At 43.0% G+C, this 14,796-nt stretch overlaps 3 protein-coding genes across 24 annotated transcripts; 2 read left to right on the top strand and 1 right to left on the bottom strand.

Moving 5' to 3' along the window:
- The first annotated feature begins 76 nt into the window (after nucleotides 1–76).
- Nucleotides 77–6,609, top strand: glyctk (glycerate kinase). Of its 2 annotated transcripts, none has more exons than XM_021569902.3 (5): nucleotides 77–295; nucleotides 2,114–2,492; nucleotides 2,583–2,734; nucleotides 2,857–3,032; nucleotides 3,159–6,609. In XM_021569902.3, the coding sequence occupies exons 2-5, from the start codon at nucleotides 2,137–2,139 to the stop codon at nucleotides 4,053–4,055; spliced, it is 1,581 nt and encodes a 526-aa protein (XP_021425577.1). In that variant the 5' UTR covers nucleotides 77–295; nucleotides 2,114–2,136; the 3' UTR covers nucleotides 4,056–6,609. The 2 variants fall into 2 exon arrangements, with proteins under 2 accessions (XP_021425577.1, XP_021425576.1); XM_021569901.3 differs by having other exon boundaries at nucleotides 102–1,860.
- On the bottom strand, nucleotides 6,471–8,637 carry LOC110493267 (T-cell leukemia translocation-altered gene protein homolog). 2 transcript variants are annotated; one of them, XM_090206275.1, is made up of 3 exons: nucleotides 8,024–8,637; nucleotides 7,792–7,878; nucleotides 6,471–7,674 (listed from the first exon to the last, which is right to left on the bottom strand). In XM_090206275.1, the coding sequence occupies exons 1-2, from the start codon at nucleotides 8,232–8,234 to the stop codon at nucleotides 7,820–7,822; spliced, it is 270 nt and encodes an 89-aa protein (XP_090062401.1). In that variant the 5' UTR covers nucleotides 8,235–8,637; the 3' UTR covers nucleotides 6,471–7,674; nucleotides 7,792–7,819. The 2 variants fall into 2 exon arrangements, with proteins under 2 accessions (XP_090062401.1, XP_090062400.1); XM_090206274.1 differs by having other exon boundaries at nucleotides 7,824–7,878.
- A 77-nt stretch (nucleotides 8,638–8,714) lies between these two features.
- LOC110494645 (vacuolar fusion protein MON1 homolog B) lies at nucleotides 8,715–14,769 on the top strand. 20 transcript variants are annotated; one of them, XM_090206269.1, is made up of 7 exons: nucleotides 8,734–8,854; nucleotides 10,181–10,281; nucleotides 10,488–10,690; nucleotides 10,896–11,117; nucleotides 11,257–12,049; nucleotides 12,946–13,093; nucleotides 13,470–14,482. In XM_090206269.1, exons 4-7 carry the CDS (start codon nucleotides 10,943–10,945, stop codon nucleotides 13,689–13,691), a joined length of 1,338 nt encoding a protein of 445 aa, XP_090062395.1. In that variant the 5' UTR covers nucleotides 8,734–8,854; nucleotides 10,181–10,281; nucleotides 10,488–10,690; nucleotides 10,896–10,942; the 3' UTR covers nucleotides 13,692–14,482. The 20 variants fall into 20 exon arrangements, with proteins under 20 accessions (XP_021425566.1, XP_021425565.1, XP_090062395.1 ...); XM_090206264.1 differs by having other exon boundaries at nucleotides 8,792–8,854; nucleotides 10,443–10,690; XM_090206268.1 differs by having other exon boundaries at nucleotides 8,816–8,928.
- The last annotated feature ends 27 nt before the right edge of the window (nucleotides 14,770–14,796 follow it).

Raw genomic sequence — 14,796 nt, 5'->3', positions numbered from 1 at the left:
ACACGAGTCATGTAAAAGCACCGCCTTTCCATACGTCGGCTACCCGCAAGTTCCACAGACACGCGTATTAACTCTCGCGATATACAACAGCTATCGCGGTACAGTCAGTTCATGTTTCGCACACAACCATAAGAGCACAGACTATAAACAAGGAAGACGCAATCGTAACGCTTTTGGATACAGACAAAAAGGGAGCAGAGAAATTCTCACATCTACAGTAATTGTAACTACTTATCAGTCATACAATAATACGTGCTCTGACTGTCAAGACAGAGTAACCGAAGTAGCAATGCAGGTGGGTTTGAAGTCATTGGGTTATGTAAATCGACCCCTAGCCCTGGGATGTATTCATTACGCCGATTGCAAAACGATTTGCAACAGAAACCGCTGACACTAAACTCGTTATGTTTTGTTAAACACAAGTTGTAGTTCCGCAGTCTTCCTCTTAAAACAAATATGTCTAAAATAAGTTTGAAGGAAACCCGGGGACTTCACCCCACTTTAGAGCAATGGAAGCATTTAAGACAAAACGCTCTGCAACTGAATACACTCCAGGGCAAAATCCACATATCAAATCAGAGGGTGGGGTGGGGTATTCCCATAATACCTATCCAATCATTTTCAGATACACTGAAAACGTTTAGCTCCGAGAACATGGTTTAAATGGCTACCTAGAAATGTCTTGTTTTTTAGTGGTGGTAGTTGTCATTGAGAGACATTTGCCTCCCCATCACATTACCAGTTTGCAGGTGATAGCCTAGCCAACGACAGGTGATAGCCTAGCCAACGACAGGTGATAGCCTAGCCAACGACAGGTGATAGCCTAGCCAACGACAGGTGATAGCCTAGCCAACGACAGGTGATAAGCACATGGAAGCAAATTGTGTACTGTGCTTCCCATCTTGACGTTAGTGACGTACAAGTAATAGCCAAAATAAATGAAAGACTTGAGTTAATGAGGGATACAAAGTATATTGAAAGCAGGTGCTTCCACACAGGTGTGGTTTCCATTAGTTAATTAAGCAATTAACATCCCATGCTATGCTTTTAGTCTGCCATCACTGGCTAATGTTACAGAATTCCCAAGCGTGAAATAAACATGCCGAGATGTGTGTATCTTCAATCTCTGGGTTGACCAATCCTCTAAATAGCATGGTCACCTACAGAAATTGAGATTGAAAAAATTCAGTATAACTATTTCCGTTCCCCATCATTTACTTTAAGGGTGGTCTCAAAATAAACAATCAGGTTTAAAGGATGTATGTGTGTCAAGTCACCAGATCTCAACCCAATTATGAGCGGCGCTAAGACAGCGGTTTCCACCGTCAACAAAACACCAAATTATGGAATTTCTCATGGAAGAATGGTGCCGCATCCCTCCAAAGAGTTCCAGACATTTGTAGAATCTGCCAAGGCGCATTGAAGCTGTTCTGGCGGCTTGTGGTGGCCCAACGCCCTATTAAGAAATGTTTTGTTGGTGTTTCCTTTATTTTGGCAGTTAGCTGTATGTGAGTGAGGTTTGAATATTCAGCACTCATCCACCCTGCCACAAGGTGGATCTATCCTCATTCCAGTCAATATTTTTAATACCTAGTTGCTCAAATTGAATACTGCTGTGTGTTTTGACCCTGGGTAGTAGCTGATTTGTTCATCTAAAAAGACAAACACGCAGACTGCTCACTTTTCCTGCCCTATGGTCAGGCTTGAGTCAATCATTACACATAGGGTACACATTCAACTTGAGTTGAGCTCTGTCCAGATTTTGCCACACTGCCTTAGTGTGCCATACTGCCTTAGCAATACACAGCTCGCACACGGAGCACAAAGGAAATCCAGAGGTTCACCATACCCGGTGTACAGGTAGGCAACCTCTGTACGATTCAGTCAATGACTTGTCAACTAAATGCAGAGACTATGGGGTTATCCGACATGTTTGGTGGGCATCTCAAGGCAAGTGACAAAGTTGACCTATCTGGATTCTCTTGGGTGTCCTCCTTTTGGTAAATGACCAGTAAAATCATAACAGCAGAAACAGCAAAGGGGGTGGTCATAATTTACAGTACATCCTGTGATCGAGAAACATGGTTTTTGCCCTTTCTCTCCTGTCCGCTAGGTGCTCCCTGCAAGGACAGCCTGATGGCTTGTGTTGTGTCCCTGTATCGGCCTTTATCTTTACTGGCCCCTGTGGGGGTGAGGCGAGCCATAGTTTGCAGAATGTCACTGGACATGCGAGCACGGGAGGTGTTTGCTACAGCTATCGAAGCTGTGCAACCAGACATTGTGATGCAGCGGGGTCTGGAGCGTACAGGAGACACCCTCCTAGTGAATGGACGCAGCTTCACGCTAAAGAACAACCTTCACCTGGTAGGCTTTGGCAAAGCTGTGCTGGGCATGGCTGCTGAGGCAGAGAGGATAGTGGGGGACCACTTGGTGAGAGGAGTGATCAGTGTGCCACACGGCATTCAGGAGACAATACGGCAGCATGGGAAAGAGTAAGCAACTCACACTAGAACCAGATTGTTTGTGGGTGGGATGGGTTTGGTTGGTCAATTAATTCTTAATCTGTTTTACTTCCACCTCAGCCAGATGTTGTTGAAGGATGGAAGTCGCATCACAGTGATGGAGGGAGCTAAACACAACCTGCCAGATGCTGATGCCCAGAGGGCAGCCGAATGTATCAAGGAGCTGGTCAGCACACTAACAGAGAATGACATGTTGCTTGTACTCATTTCAGGTAAACTGATACCAAACTATTAAATCATGTAACTATGTCACACAAACTAGTCATTACTCAATTTGAATCACTGAAGCTACAGGTTGCCCATAAATATGTACATACCTTGTGTGTGTGTGTAGGAGGAGGGTCTGCACTCTTGCCTGCACCAGTCCCACCAATCTCTCTTCAAGACAAACAGGATGTTACACGTAGACTGGCTGGTGCTGGTGCCACCATTCAGGAGCTTAACTCTGTACGCCGTGCCCTGTCAATTTTGAAAGGAGGAGGACTTGCACACTGCGCTCACCCTGCTCAGGTAAGAGTACAACTGTACTAGCTCATTATAGAACTTTTACCCAAAGACCTGAACTTCTTGCACATTAGCTTTACATTCTGGTTGTATTTGGTCAAATAAAATGTTCCTGTTAACATTTTATAACAGGTGGTGGCCCTGGTTCTGTCTGACGTAATTGGAGATCCCCTGGACTTGATAGCCAGTGGTCCCACAGTGTGGACTGAGGTGTGGCCTGAGGAGATTTGGTCGATCCTTGAACGTTACGGGCTGTCCTCCTCTCTCCCTGTCTCGGTGAAAGAGGTGCTTGGACGCTCAGCTCCCCGATGGGAGGAGTCTGGAGAGCAGTCAGACAGGGCGGCACATGTTCTCAATGCTGTGATTGGCTCCAATAGCATTGCTCTGGAATGCGCAGGGAGACGTGCGCGGGAGCTCGGATTCCGTCCAGTTGTGCTGTCGCCAGGGGTGTGCGGGAACGTACAGTCTGTCTCTCGCCTTTATGGTCTACTGGCTCGCTTTGCCTGCTCCCGTGACGAGCCTCCTCCTGAGTTGCCTGCTGAGATTCTGAAGCTGGGGCCAGAGACAGGCGTGGAAAGCTGGGACTTGTGCCGTGCTATGCAGGTGCTTGGTGAGGGCCGGGTGGAGGGCTGGGGAGCCACCTGTCTGCTGGCTGGGGGAGAGCCCACTGTGCAGTTGACAGGCAAGGGGCGTGGTGGGCGGAACCAGGAGCTGGCCCTGAGAGTAGGGCTTGAGCTGGCAGGCATGGAGCTCCCTCCGAAGGGTCCCCTGTTCCTGAGTGGTGGGACCGATGGTCAGGACGGGCCAACTGAGGCAGCAGGGGCAGTCACAGACGCGGGGCTTGGCAAAGAAGCACGAGCACAGGGGCTCGACCCTGATGGCTTCCTCGTCAACAATGATTCCTTCACCTTCTTTTCACGCCTGTCTGGTGGGCAGCGGCTGCTCCTACCAGGGTTAACAGGTACCAATGTGATGGATGTGCACATGCTGCTCATCCCACCAATCCCCATAGTTGTGTCTGGTCGTTGATGAAGACAAGGGTATGAAAGCTGTCAATTACACATTTCAGTATGAATCCATACAGAGCAGACTGAGTATATTCAGAGAGCAGCTTTTCAAAGCTGACCATGCCCATGATATTCTTTCCAGCAAGCCCTTTTGGAGATCCATGTTTAATTTAAAAAGCAGCAATCAGTTATGTCTATGATAAGAATAAATACAGTAAATAGTGTACTTTTGTGTTATTTGTGAAGAGATTGTTTCTGTACAGAGCAGTTAGTCAGACGGATAACCAAATATACCCAAGAATGTTCCAATTTATGATACAAGTATCAGACATAGTACACTAATACTAGATACCTTAAGGAACATTTTTGAAGATTGGATGCAGTCTAATAAAATGGCTGCCATTCTGATTTCCTATTAGATGAAAATAGGGTAAAGTCATTCCAAATCATATGTAAATTACTTTGTAATGTTATCTACCCACTAAATAAACCCCACAAATAACATAGACAATAACATACTATTAAGACCTTCAAGGGGGTCATATTGAGGTCATTTTGACCCTAGTCCAATGACTACAGGAAAACATTTTGAACTTGTTGATAGAGCCAAGAAATTTCACAGCTGGGGCATGTCTACGTTATTCTTGGCTATAGTGCCATTAGATTTGGTCCATTACCCCCCTGGCTGCCATTTCCCATATGACCAATAACCAGCTGCATGGGGCCATATTGGACAGGATTCACTTGGACATGTCGCCATAAAATTAAAATGGTACTTACAGCCCAATGATGGTTTCAAATGTTTGAGAGGGTCTGGAAAACACAAAATGGCTCACAAACGCCTTATATACTTATCCTTTAAACTTGTGGTGAAAACATGTCAAATGAATTTTTCCATGACTAGTTCCAATAGTTTTACATGTAAACACTCTAGAAAGTCATTTGAGTGTTCCCTGAAGTCTACTGATTGCAATGATTTGTTTTGTCAATTAAAAAAGACAGGAAACCTGCCCTGTACACATCACTTTAGGTAAAACTACATAGGAATGCATTATGTCCAGCAGAGAGAGACAGGTAACCCATTAGGAGACCTTTCAGTTTTTACACGTAGTAAAAGTCTAAACAAAGATGTCTAGCTATAGTGCCATTGCAGATTTAACCTATTATACTCAGTGGTGAATTTTGTTCACCAAATTCGACACTCATTGATCTCCATACAAAAATGCCTTGCTTGGCCAGAGAGAAAAAAATGAAAAACACCTGCTGGAGAAGACAGATTTTGGGTCCAGTTATCCCTCTCACTTTGGATGTTCCTCTCTAATACTACAGAGATGACTTTAATCAACCAAGTTGATTTTCACCTGTTGACTCTTTCTCAATGCCACACACTTGTCACTAATTATCAGGACTGCCCTGATAGGATTTAAATAGAAACTCAAGGTGTGAATGAGCCTGTCAAGCCGGTACTCAAGTTTCTTTCCAGTTGTGTTAAAAGTACATTTCCTATTTCCTTGTATATTTTAGTTACGTAATACTTTTCCTTGTTTAATATAATCATCCTTATCACCTTTTTACATTATGCAACTTGCTTATGTCTCTCCTTTGTTTCAGAACCACACACAAATCCAACTTTACCATGTCCAACCACAAGTCCATAATAAATATGTGAACTTTGGCTCTGTCTCCCAGAGCAGAGTAAATCTAGATGGTTGTACAGTCATCGCAAATAAAAACTGAAGGACCTTGGCGTTACTCTGGACCCTGATATTGCCTTCGATGAACGTGTCAAAAATATTTCAAGAGCAGCCTATTTTCATCTTCGTAACATTGAAAAAAATCAGAAACTTCTTGTCTAAATGAATTGAATTATACCCCTGGTGACATCTATCCAACTAATTCCCTATCTTGGATTTCTTAGCCTATTTTTCAGTGGCCATATTGGAAATGACGCCAGGGTGGTGTAATTGACCAAATCTGCGACGGCACTACAAAAATAGTTATTTAGACATGCCGTAGCAATGTGTGAAATTTGGTGGCTCTATCATTTTCTCACAAAGCTGCTGGACTATGGTCAAAGTGACCTCAATATGACCCCTATTAAGGTCTTAAGAGTACTTTATGATCAGATTTGTCTATATCTGGGGTAATATAGTGGGTAGATAAATGAGTTATTTTGATATTGTTTGGAATGATTTTACTCTATTTTCTTCTAACAGGTTTATTAACATTAACATTTTATTAAAAATAGCCACCATGGTTGACTGACAAGCTTCCCAGGCTGCAAAAAAATATTAAAATGTTCCTTAAAGTATCTAGTATTAGTGTACCAAGTTTGATACTTGTATCATAAAATGGAAGAATTATGTCACCTATCTGCTGGACTAAGTTGTGTGCTAGACATCGTTTTAGACAATGAAAAAAACAAAACATTAGGAAATTAGAATTTTAAACAAAATTATTTATGTACCAATCAACTGCACAAGACCATAACATAAAATGTACAATCAATGTGCCTACTCCATTGGACTGCTACAGGTACCAACCTGTACCTGAGACAATAAAAATCATTATTGGCCTTCACTGTTTAATATTTTCACAGCAATCAGAAGACAGGGCTGCGTTCAGTACAAAAAAAACATACTCCAACATTCAATCAAATGGAAACGGTGCTGTTCTAAATGGCCAGTTAAAAACGGGGAGGGGTTGGGTTGTGGAAGGCTGTCAGCATGGCGGCTTACCTTTAAATACGTCACTCACTTTCTTCAAGCATCAACCTGTCAGACCCACGAAACAGAGCAAACCTACCGCAACATCTGTTCAATAACGTTTTGGGGAAACGTGTCATTTAGTACAAACAGATAAACAATGTAGCAAATGTTCAATCAAACTGAACGCACCCCAGTCTTCACTGTTTTATATTTTCATAACAATCAAAAGACAGTCATTGAGGGCTCAGGCTGTCAATAATAAGAAATATGAATTTGAGGAAAGCTGCTGTTTGATGTAAGACCTCTATCTCTGACCACGCTCTCCACAGTAGCCTTGCTCCAGCGCAATCTTCATGGATTACTATGTAGCCTTGCTCCAGCAAAAATAAAAACAGAAACCATCTCTCTGAACAGCTCCTTACTCATACAATATGTTATGAACATAACTGCAGTCAAACCAACCCACAACTCTCACAGCATTTGTTGTTGAGTCTCTCCAGATTCTGTCTAGATTAGAATAACATTTCATGTAAATCTATATCAATCAGTGGATATGTAGCCAGATGGATATTTGAATGTCTCTCCAATAAAAGGAGGTAAAATTGTACATGAGCCAGAGGAGCTAAATTTAAAAAGATATGAGATTAAAAAAGATATGGCATATGAGAGAATATCTTAGCATATTACATGGTGTTTATATCGTTATATCGTCATGACAACCAACAAGGAGAAACTTCTTCAGCTCAAAGGAAGCTTCCACAGGCCCACCTCATCAATGAACTCCAGTCCATTTGAAAAGGCACAACATTAGCAAGTCTGTGTCTACTCAGAAACCCTGTCTGATAAGACAAGAGAGCAAATTGTATGTAGTCCAACTTATGTCCTGTCTGTCACTCACGATGTGTCTTGAGGTTGTCTCCTGCCGCACTCTCCCTGACAGATAGAAAACATTATCACAACCATTCACTGATATGAGACAAGGAAAGGTTCACACCTATAAACGACACTGTATAGTGACTGGGGAGAATAACAGTCAGTATTTGGGGGTACCTGGAGGGAGACATGGATGCTTGGACACCTACCATCCGCTCCTGTGAGGTGCAGTGTCAGGTGTGCCTCCATTCTTTCCACCAGTACCTAAACGTTAGAAAGCAATACAAGTTAGCTAGCTAGCACTTCATGGCAGCATGCCTTTCAGACATAGCTAACTAACGTTATAGAACTAAACGTGATGACGGTGGCAAATATTCGAATATGAATAACTATCTAGTTTAGCACTTACCTTGTCGGTAATACATATCGTTCACAGTGTTTCCGTAAAATTTCCAAGCGAAATGGATGGCAATGAGACTGACAACGAGCCAACTAAACAATATCTTGAATATTGACACTCTCATATCATTAGCAAGCCAGTCGTCAACAAATTCGGAAAGAAACGAAACAAACCCGTCCACAATGCGGGATAAAAACTCGAAATCCCAGGGCTCTTCCATTTTATAAAACAACACCCAAAATGTATGCTTTGTCAAAAAACATATTTTATCTAAACCAGCTAGCTAACGTTAGCTAATATGACCAAGGCCGAGTAACTGTCTAAACCACTGAGGTTTACTATAGTTAGCTATATGAACAGGGGCTAAACGCGTAACAGCTAGCCAACGGGTGATGCGCTGACTGTTTCAAATTACCCCATTCGTCAAACAGATTGAGGAGGAAATGTTCAGTCACAGATGCAATAATATTTGCTTTACTGTTATATCACGAAACACTTTTCAATTCAAATAACCGTACTATTATAATGAGATAACCAGTATCTCATATAGCTAGCTCTTGGTACAGTTAGCTACATTTAGGGGGGGAATAGAATCCTCTGTGTCAAATCTGAAAGTATATTTTTTGGTCTGGATTTAGGGAATCGTGTCTGTACATGGCTGCGCATTGACGGCAACCAGCGCGAATCGTAAACAAACAACAAACAAAACGAAAAAGCGCACTGGAACGTACCCTGTCTGTGGGAGAGGGAGTTTCTCCCCTCATTGGTTTAATACTTGCTCCATCTAAATTATCATTGGACAATGAATCCCGTCACCATTGGGATTATGGATGTGCTGTTGTGAGTGGAAAAACAACTTGTTTACCAGTTAGTTATACCTTTCCCCCGATGATTTAACAACGGAATAGCCAAACGTAAAATGTGTTTGTTACATTATTTCAAGTTGTGTTAGTATTGTAGCTACATTGATAACGTTAGGTATTTGCTAAAGCTACTATAGTTAACTAGCTGGCTGCTTTATTGTGTTCGGCAAACTGGGGGGTTGGGAAGTACAGTACTGGAATGTATTTAGCTGAATGTTACGTAGTGAGGGTAGCTTTAGCCTGCAATAACATCTAAATCATCTAGCTAGTTATGTACTTAATTTAGTTTTAGTTAGATAGCTAGATAGGTAACGTTAACTCATTAGCCCAAAATTGTTTTGCCTGCTAATCGTATTAATCCAGTTAGCTAGACAAAGGCATTTTAATTTAGAGCTAATGTTAACTGTGATGTTTTCTGGTCTGTATAGCGATGCACATTGGCTTCATCTGTTTTTAGGAAATTCATTTAGTTAGTTAAATTAAGTTGAAGTTCAAAGCCTAGTAAAAAAAGCTATTGTTGCCAGTAACAAACGGCTAACGTTACTTAAATATGTTCCTACTGCAGGGGCTTTAATCTGATCAAGATTCCAGTCAGTGAGTGTTTGTTACCAAAACTAAACACACACTGCGTGTACAACAAATTAGGAACACCTGCACTTACCATGACATAGACTGACCAACGCTGTGTCAATGCACTTCCATCAGTGTACATGAAGGGAAGGAGACAGGTTAAGGCTTGAGACATTTCGATTGTGTATATGTGCCATTCAGAGGGTGAATTGGCAAGACAAAATATTTAAGTGCATTTGAACCAGGTATGTTAGTAGGTGCCAGGCGCACTGTTTGAGTGTGTCAAGAACTGCAACGCTGCTGGGGTTTTCACACAACAGTTTCCTGTGTGTATCAAGAATGGTCCACCACCTGAAGGACATCCAGCCAACTTCACACAACGGTGGGAAGCATTGGAGTCAACATGTGCCAGCATCCCTATGGAACGCTTTTGACACCTTGTAGAGTCCATGCCCTGACTAATTTAGGCTGTTCTGAGGGCAAATGGGGTGCGCAACTTAATATTAGGAAGGTATTCCTAATTTTTTGTTTACTCTATGTCCTTTGACACTCCATAATGACCCATTTTAGGCATGTCCGTCTATCTAGGGCATTAGTTACTTGCATTACCAGTTTGTGGCTAGCTGCGTAGCTCGAACACTAGTGGTGTGCTTTTGTAGTATGTCTGTTACTGTTAACTGAATATCAAATGAATGACTATGCCAATGAATGCTTCCTTTTCTGTAATTTACAGTGTTTGTGATGTCAACATGGAGAGAGATGACAATCAAGAAAAGGGAGAGATGGAGGAGATAAAGAGTGAGAATCCATCCTCTGACTGCACACTGTCAACTGGTAATGAAATGCCTTTCTAATAGCATGTTATATCTAATCTATAATGAAAGTTAGCTACTCTTTAATGACATCCAGCTGATCTTGACATGCCTCCACTCAGTAAGTAGGGGGATCAGCAGTGTTTGTAATTATTTTACTGAGTTCATTTGTGTGATTTTCAGGTTCTGCTGATCTCACTCCTGCTCTGCCCTCTGAAAATCACACAGTTCCTGAGCCTGCTGGGCCAGTGGGAGGAGACGAAGGCACCAATGTGACTTTAGAGGAGCCTAAGAATCCACCTCCATCAGATACTATGGGTGAGGAGGGGACCCAGGAACTAGAACCAGCCCCTGATCAGGAACTAGAACCGGCCCCTGTCCAGGAACTAGAACCAGCCCCTGACCAGGAACTAGAACCGGCTCCTGACCAGGTAAAAGATGAAGAGACCAATGAGTGCAATAAGACAGAATATCATAACAGTTCAGGTGGTCAACCAGAGACTGTGCCAGAAGAGGCTTCATCTTCAGCTGAGAATGTGCAGGACGACTCAGGGGAGTTTGTGGTCACTATGTTGGCCAGAGGTAAACTGGAGGAACAAGATATGGGAGTGAAGGGGATGTCCTCTACACTTTCAGAGACTGGCGCCCCAGAGGCCCACCCATCCTACCGTGATGAAGACGTGATGGCTGAGAGCTGGAGGCAGCACAGGAAGCATGTGTTTGTCCTGAGTGAGGCAGGGAAACCAATCTACTCCCGCTACGGCAGTGAAGAGGCCCTGTCGTCCACCATGGGAGTCATGATGGCACTGGTGTCCTTTGTCCAGAGTAGTGACAACATGATCCGCTCTGTCTACTCAGGTGAGCATTTCTAGAATTTCCTTACATTCTTGACTATGACAATAAGTTACTATAGGTGTTTTTGTATCATACTTGGCTCTTTCTGTACAGCTTTACATCATGATGTTTCCCTGTGTCTCTACCTCTACTCTTCCCTCAGACGGGCACACGGTGGTGTTCATGCAGAAGGGTCCTCTGGTGCTGGTGTCTGTGTCAAGCAGCCGTCAGTCAGAGCAGCAGCTGCGTGCTGAGCTGCTGTACGTCTACTACCAGATCATCAGCATGCTCACCCAGGCCAGCATCACACGCATCTTCGAACACAAGAAGAACTATGACCTGCGGCGACTACTGGCCGGCTCCGAGAAGATCCTGGATGGCCTCCTCAACCTGGTGGACTCAGACCCCAGCTTCCTGCTGGCAGCGGTGCACTGCTTGCCCCTGACTTCCTCTCTCAGGGACTCCCTCAGCCAGATCCTACAGAAGGCCATCACCCCAAACCTGGTCTTCTCCATCCTCATTGCCAAGAACCAGCTGCTCACCATTGTCCAGGAGAAGACGGTGATTGAGGACACCAGGCTGGAGCCTGCTGATGTCCACCTACTGCTCAACCTCATTGGGGCCTCCTCTGCCTTCCAGGCTGGAGAGATCTGGACTCCCATCTGCCTGCCTCTCTTTAACCCTGACTGTTACTTCTATGCCTACATCTCCTACCTGGACCCCCCAGAATGCACTGTGTGTCTGCTGCTGCTCTCCACGGATAAGGAGGCCTTTTATGCAGTGGCAGAGTGCAAGAGGAGGATAGAGTTGGCCATGCTGGCTCAGAGCTCTCTGAGGCTCATTGCCAATGCCCACTCCTACAGCGTGAGCCAGGTGGGTGTCTCAGACCTCAGGCACTTCATGTACAAGCCCTTTGATGTCCCAGACAACCACAAGCAGCTCACCCAGTTCACCAGGTAGGTGGTATGTTTTGATTGTGCCTGTGTAACCTTCACCCAGTGAATGATTATGAATTATTCACGTCTTTGTCCTTTTACTACTTTCTTACATGTTTTAACTAAATAGTGGTTCTGTGTTAATGCGCAGAAAGATTAGCCTACAAACATAATTACTCAAAAAGTAATGTCAAAGGGGAGTTGTGGGGCGGCAGGGTGGCCTAGTGGTTAGAGCGTTGGACTAGGTTGCAAGTTCGAATCCCCGAGCTGACAAGGTACAAATCTGTCGTTCTGCCCCTGAACAGGCAGTTAACCCACTGTTCCTAGGCCGTCATTGAAAATAAGAATTTGTTCTTATTGCCTAGTTAAATAAAGGTTAAATTAAATAAAAAATGTGTAGCACAGGAGGCTGCTGAGGGGAGGAGGGCTCATAATAATGTCTGGAACAAAGCGAATGGAATGGCATCAAACCCATGGAAACCATATTAACATTACAGAATCATATGCATTGAAAGTACATGATATCCACGATGACACTGATAAGATTGTATCACTCTCACTGTAAGCGAAGCATGACTTCAATTATTTCTTAATTATCTTGATTACCATCTTTGGGTTTCTTATTAGACCAGCTGTACCAGTGAGAACCAACTTCCAAAATCTAATAAAACAGGGAAAATAAATACTCACCATGCAATGCTGTGTCTTGCACACTGAGTTATTGAAACGCTAACAGTCTGACTTACGTTAGAGCAGCATGATCAAAGTGGGAGAAGCAAACATGTTTTATTTTTCGAAACACACTGTTCTATGGCAATTTCTTTCTGATGTATACAATTGGCCGATATTTACACTGCATAATGTCTCAGGTCTTGCCCTGTCCTTGTTTAAGACGTTTGATGTGCTGTTGATTTCAGCCCAGAGATGGAGGCTCCCTACAGCACGGAGGAGGAGAGGATGCGGCTGCTGGACCTGTACCGTTACATGCACAGTCGCATCCACAGCTCCTCCCGGCCCCTCAAGCTCATCTACCACGTGGCAGAGAGGGAAACCCTGCTGGCCTGGGTATGTCACGCCCACATGGAATATACACGTAGTGTTACTATGGGCAGGTCTATTGACTGAAGCTTGTTTTAGTCTGGAGACTAGGGTCTCACAAACTTGCATTCTGTTCCTGAGTTTACATTGCAGTATTTGAGCTATGATGGATTGTTGCTAGCGTTCATGTTGCATACCTTTCAGCTCAATGGAACACAACAGTAATTTCAAGGAATTTGAAACTTATATATTTAAGGTTTAGTTTATTGTCATGATGTAGAACATTGGTAACTAAGAGCTGAATTGCAGTATACAGTCCATACCTAAATGAATAGACCATTAATAATAGTTGAAATGGACCTGCTAAGTCAACTAATTGCATGCTCTGTCCATTTCTCTGTAGGTCACAAGTAAATTTGAGTTGTACACTTGCTTCAGCCCCTTGGTGACTAAGGCCCGTGCCATTAACGCAATAACCAAGCTTCTACGTTGGATCAAGAAGGAGGAGGACCGTCTCTTTATCCGATACCCACCCAAGTATTCAACCACACCCAACCCCAGCAAAAGCTCCCGCAAGTCTGACCAGCAGGACTCCACAGATAATGGCTTTGCGTCTCTACTATAGAGCTGTTCTAGCCCTGGCTCTGTCAACAGTTTATACACCGGTTCTACTAGAAGAGGTGTTTGGGACTGACCACATCCTACATCCTACATCGACTTCATTGAACTTTTACCACTGGACTATTGAAGGATGACTTGCCTTCTTGAAACTGACTCTATTATTATTTCTGTACCTTTATAAGAAAGCATGTTTAGTAACTGTGTTAGTGCTTTTAGGTTCCAACTTAGTCAGGAAAACTGTAAGGAGAAAGCAAACATTTTAAAATTGGCTAGTGGTGGAACTTTCAATAATATCTAATTGTTTTTATATTGTTTTATTCTATTGTGACAAAGGTGAGAACTCTTCTCGAAGGCATAATATCTGACTCATTACATACAACTATTGCAATTCAAGCTTTTGTGGTCATTGACACTGTAGCACATTACAAAAATGAAAGGAAGGCCTACCTAGAACTACTCCTAAATTTCTTTTCAACTGCCTTGCCATCATACTTATTGCTAGAAACCTTAATGTTGACCGGATGACAAATAGGAAATTAATTTTTAAAAGTTTGGTTATTGGTGGGATGAACAGAATTTAAATGTATCAATGTCTTATTTTGAAATCGCATCCTCTAGACAACTGGAATTGGAAGGATTACCACTCTTGTATGTGTCTGGATGACTGGATAGTCCATGTAGAGAGTCCATCACCTCTCTACATGTTCATTGTTCTCAGTTGATACAATTGTTTGACTGGCATGTTGTCTTTGTTTAGATTGTAAATAATGCTCTGGTAATAAACATTCAGTTACATTTTTCTATCCTTAATATTTTTACGTCTGTGAGCCACATTTTCTCCCCACACTGTAATAGTCGTTATTTGAGGATTACCAGAGTAAAGTACTTGAAGGCTAAATGCTTTGTCCGGCCGACAGATCCTAGATTAGAGTTCCAATTTGTGGGGTTCTTTATTTAAAGACACAAATTCTCCCGGCGGATACCGGGATCAACTATGATGTGTTATTTCATGAGTGGTGGAGGTTCAGTCTTACCCGATTTGACTTATGTTCAGTTCCTAAATAAATCCCAGGTTGCACAAACCACCTTTTCATTTTATAACTGCATGT

Source organism: Oncorhynchus mykiss, chromosome 17, assembly GCF_057628025.1.
Source record: "Oncorhynchus mykiss isolate SJ-2025 chromosome 17, ASM5762802v1, whole genome shotgun sequence".
In the NCBI taxonomy this organism is placed as follows: Eukaryota; Metazoa; Chordata; class Actinopteri; order Salmoniformes; family Salmonidae; genus Oncorhynchus; species Oncorhynchus mykiss.
This window is presented reverse-complemented; position numbering and strand designations above follow the sequence as displayed.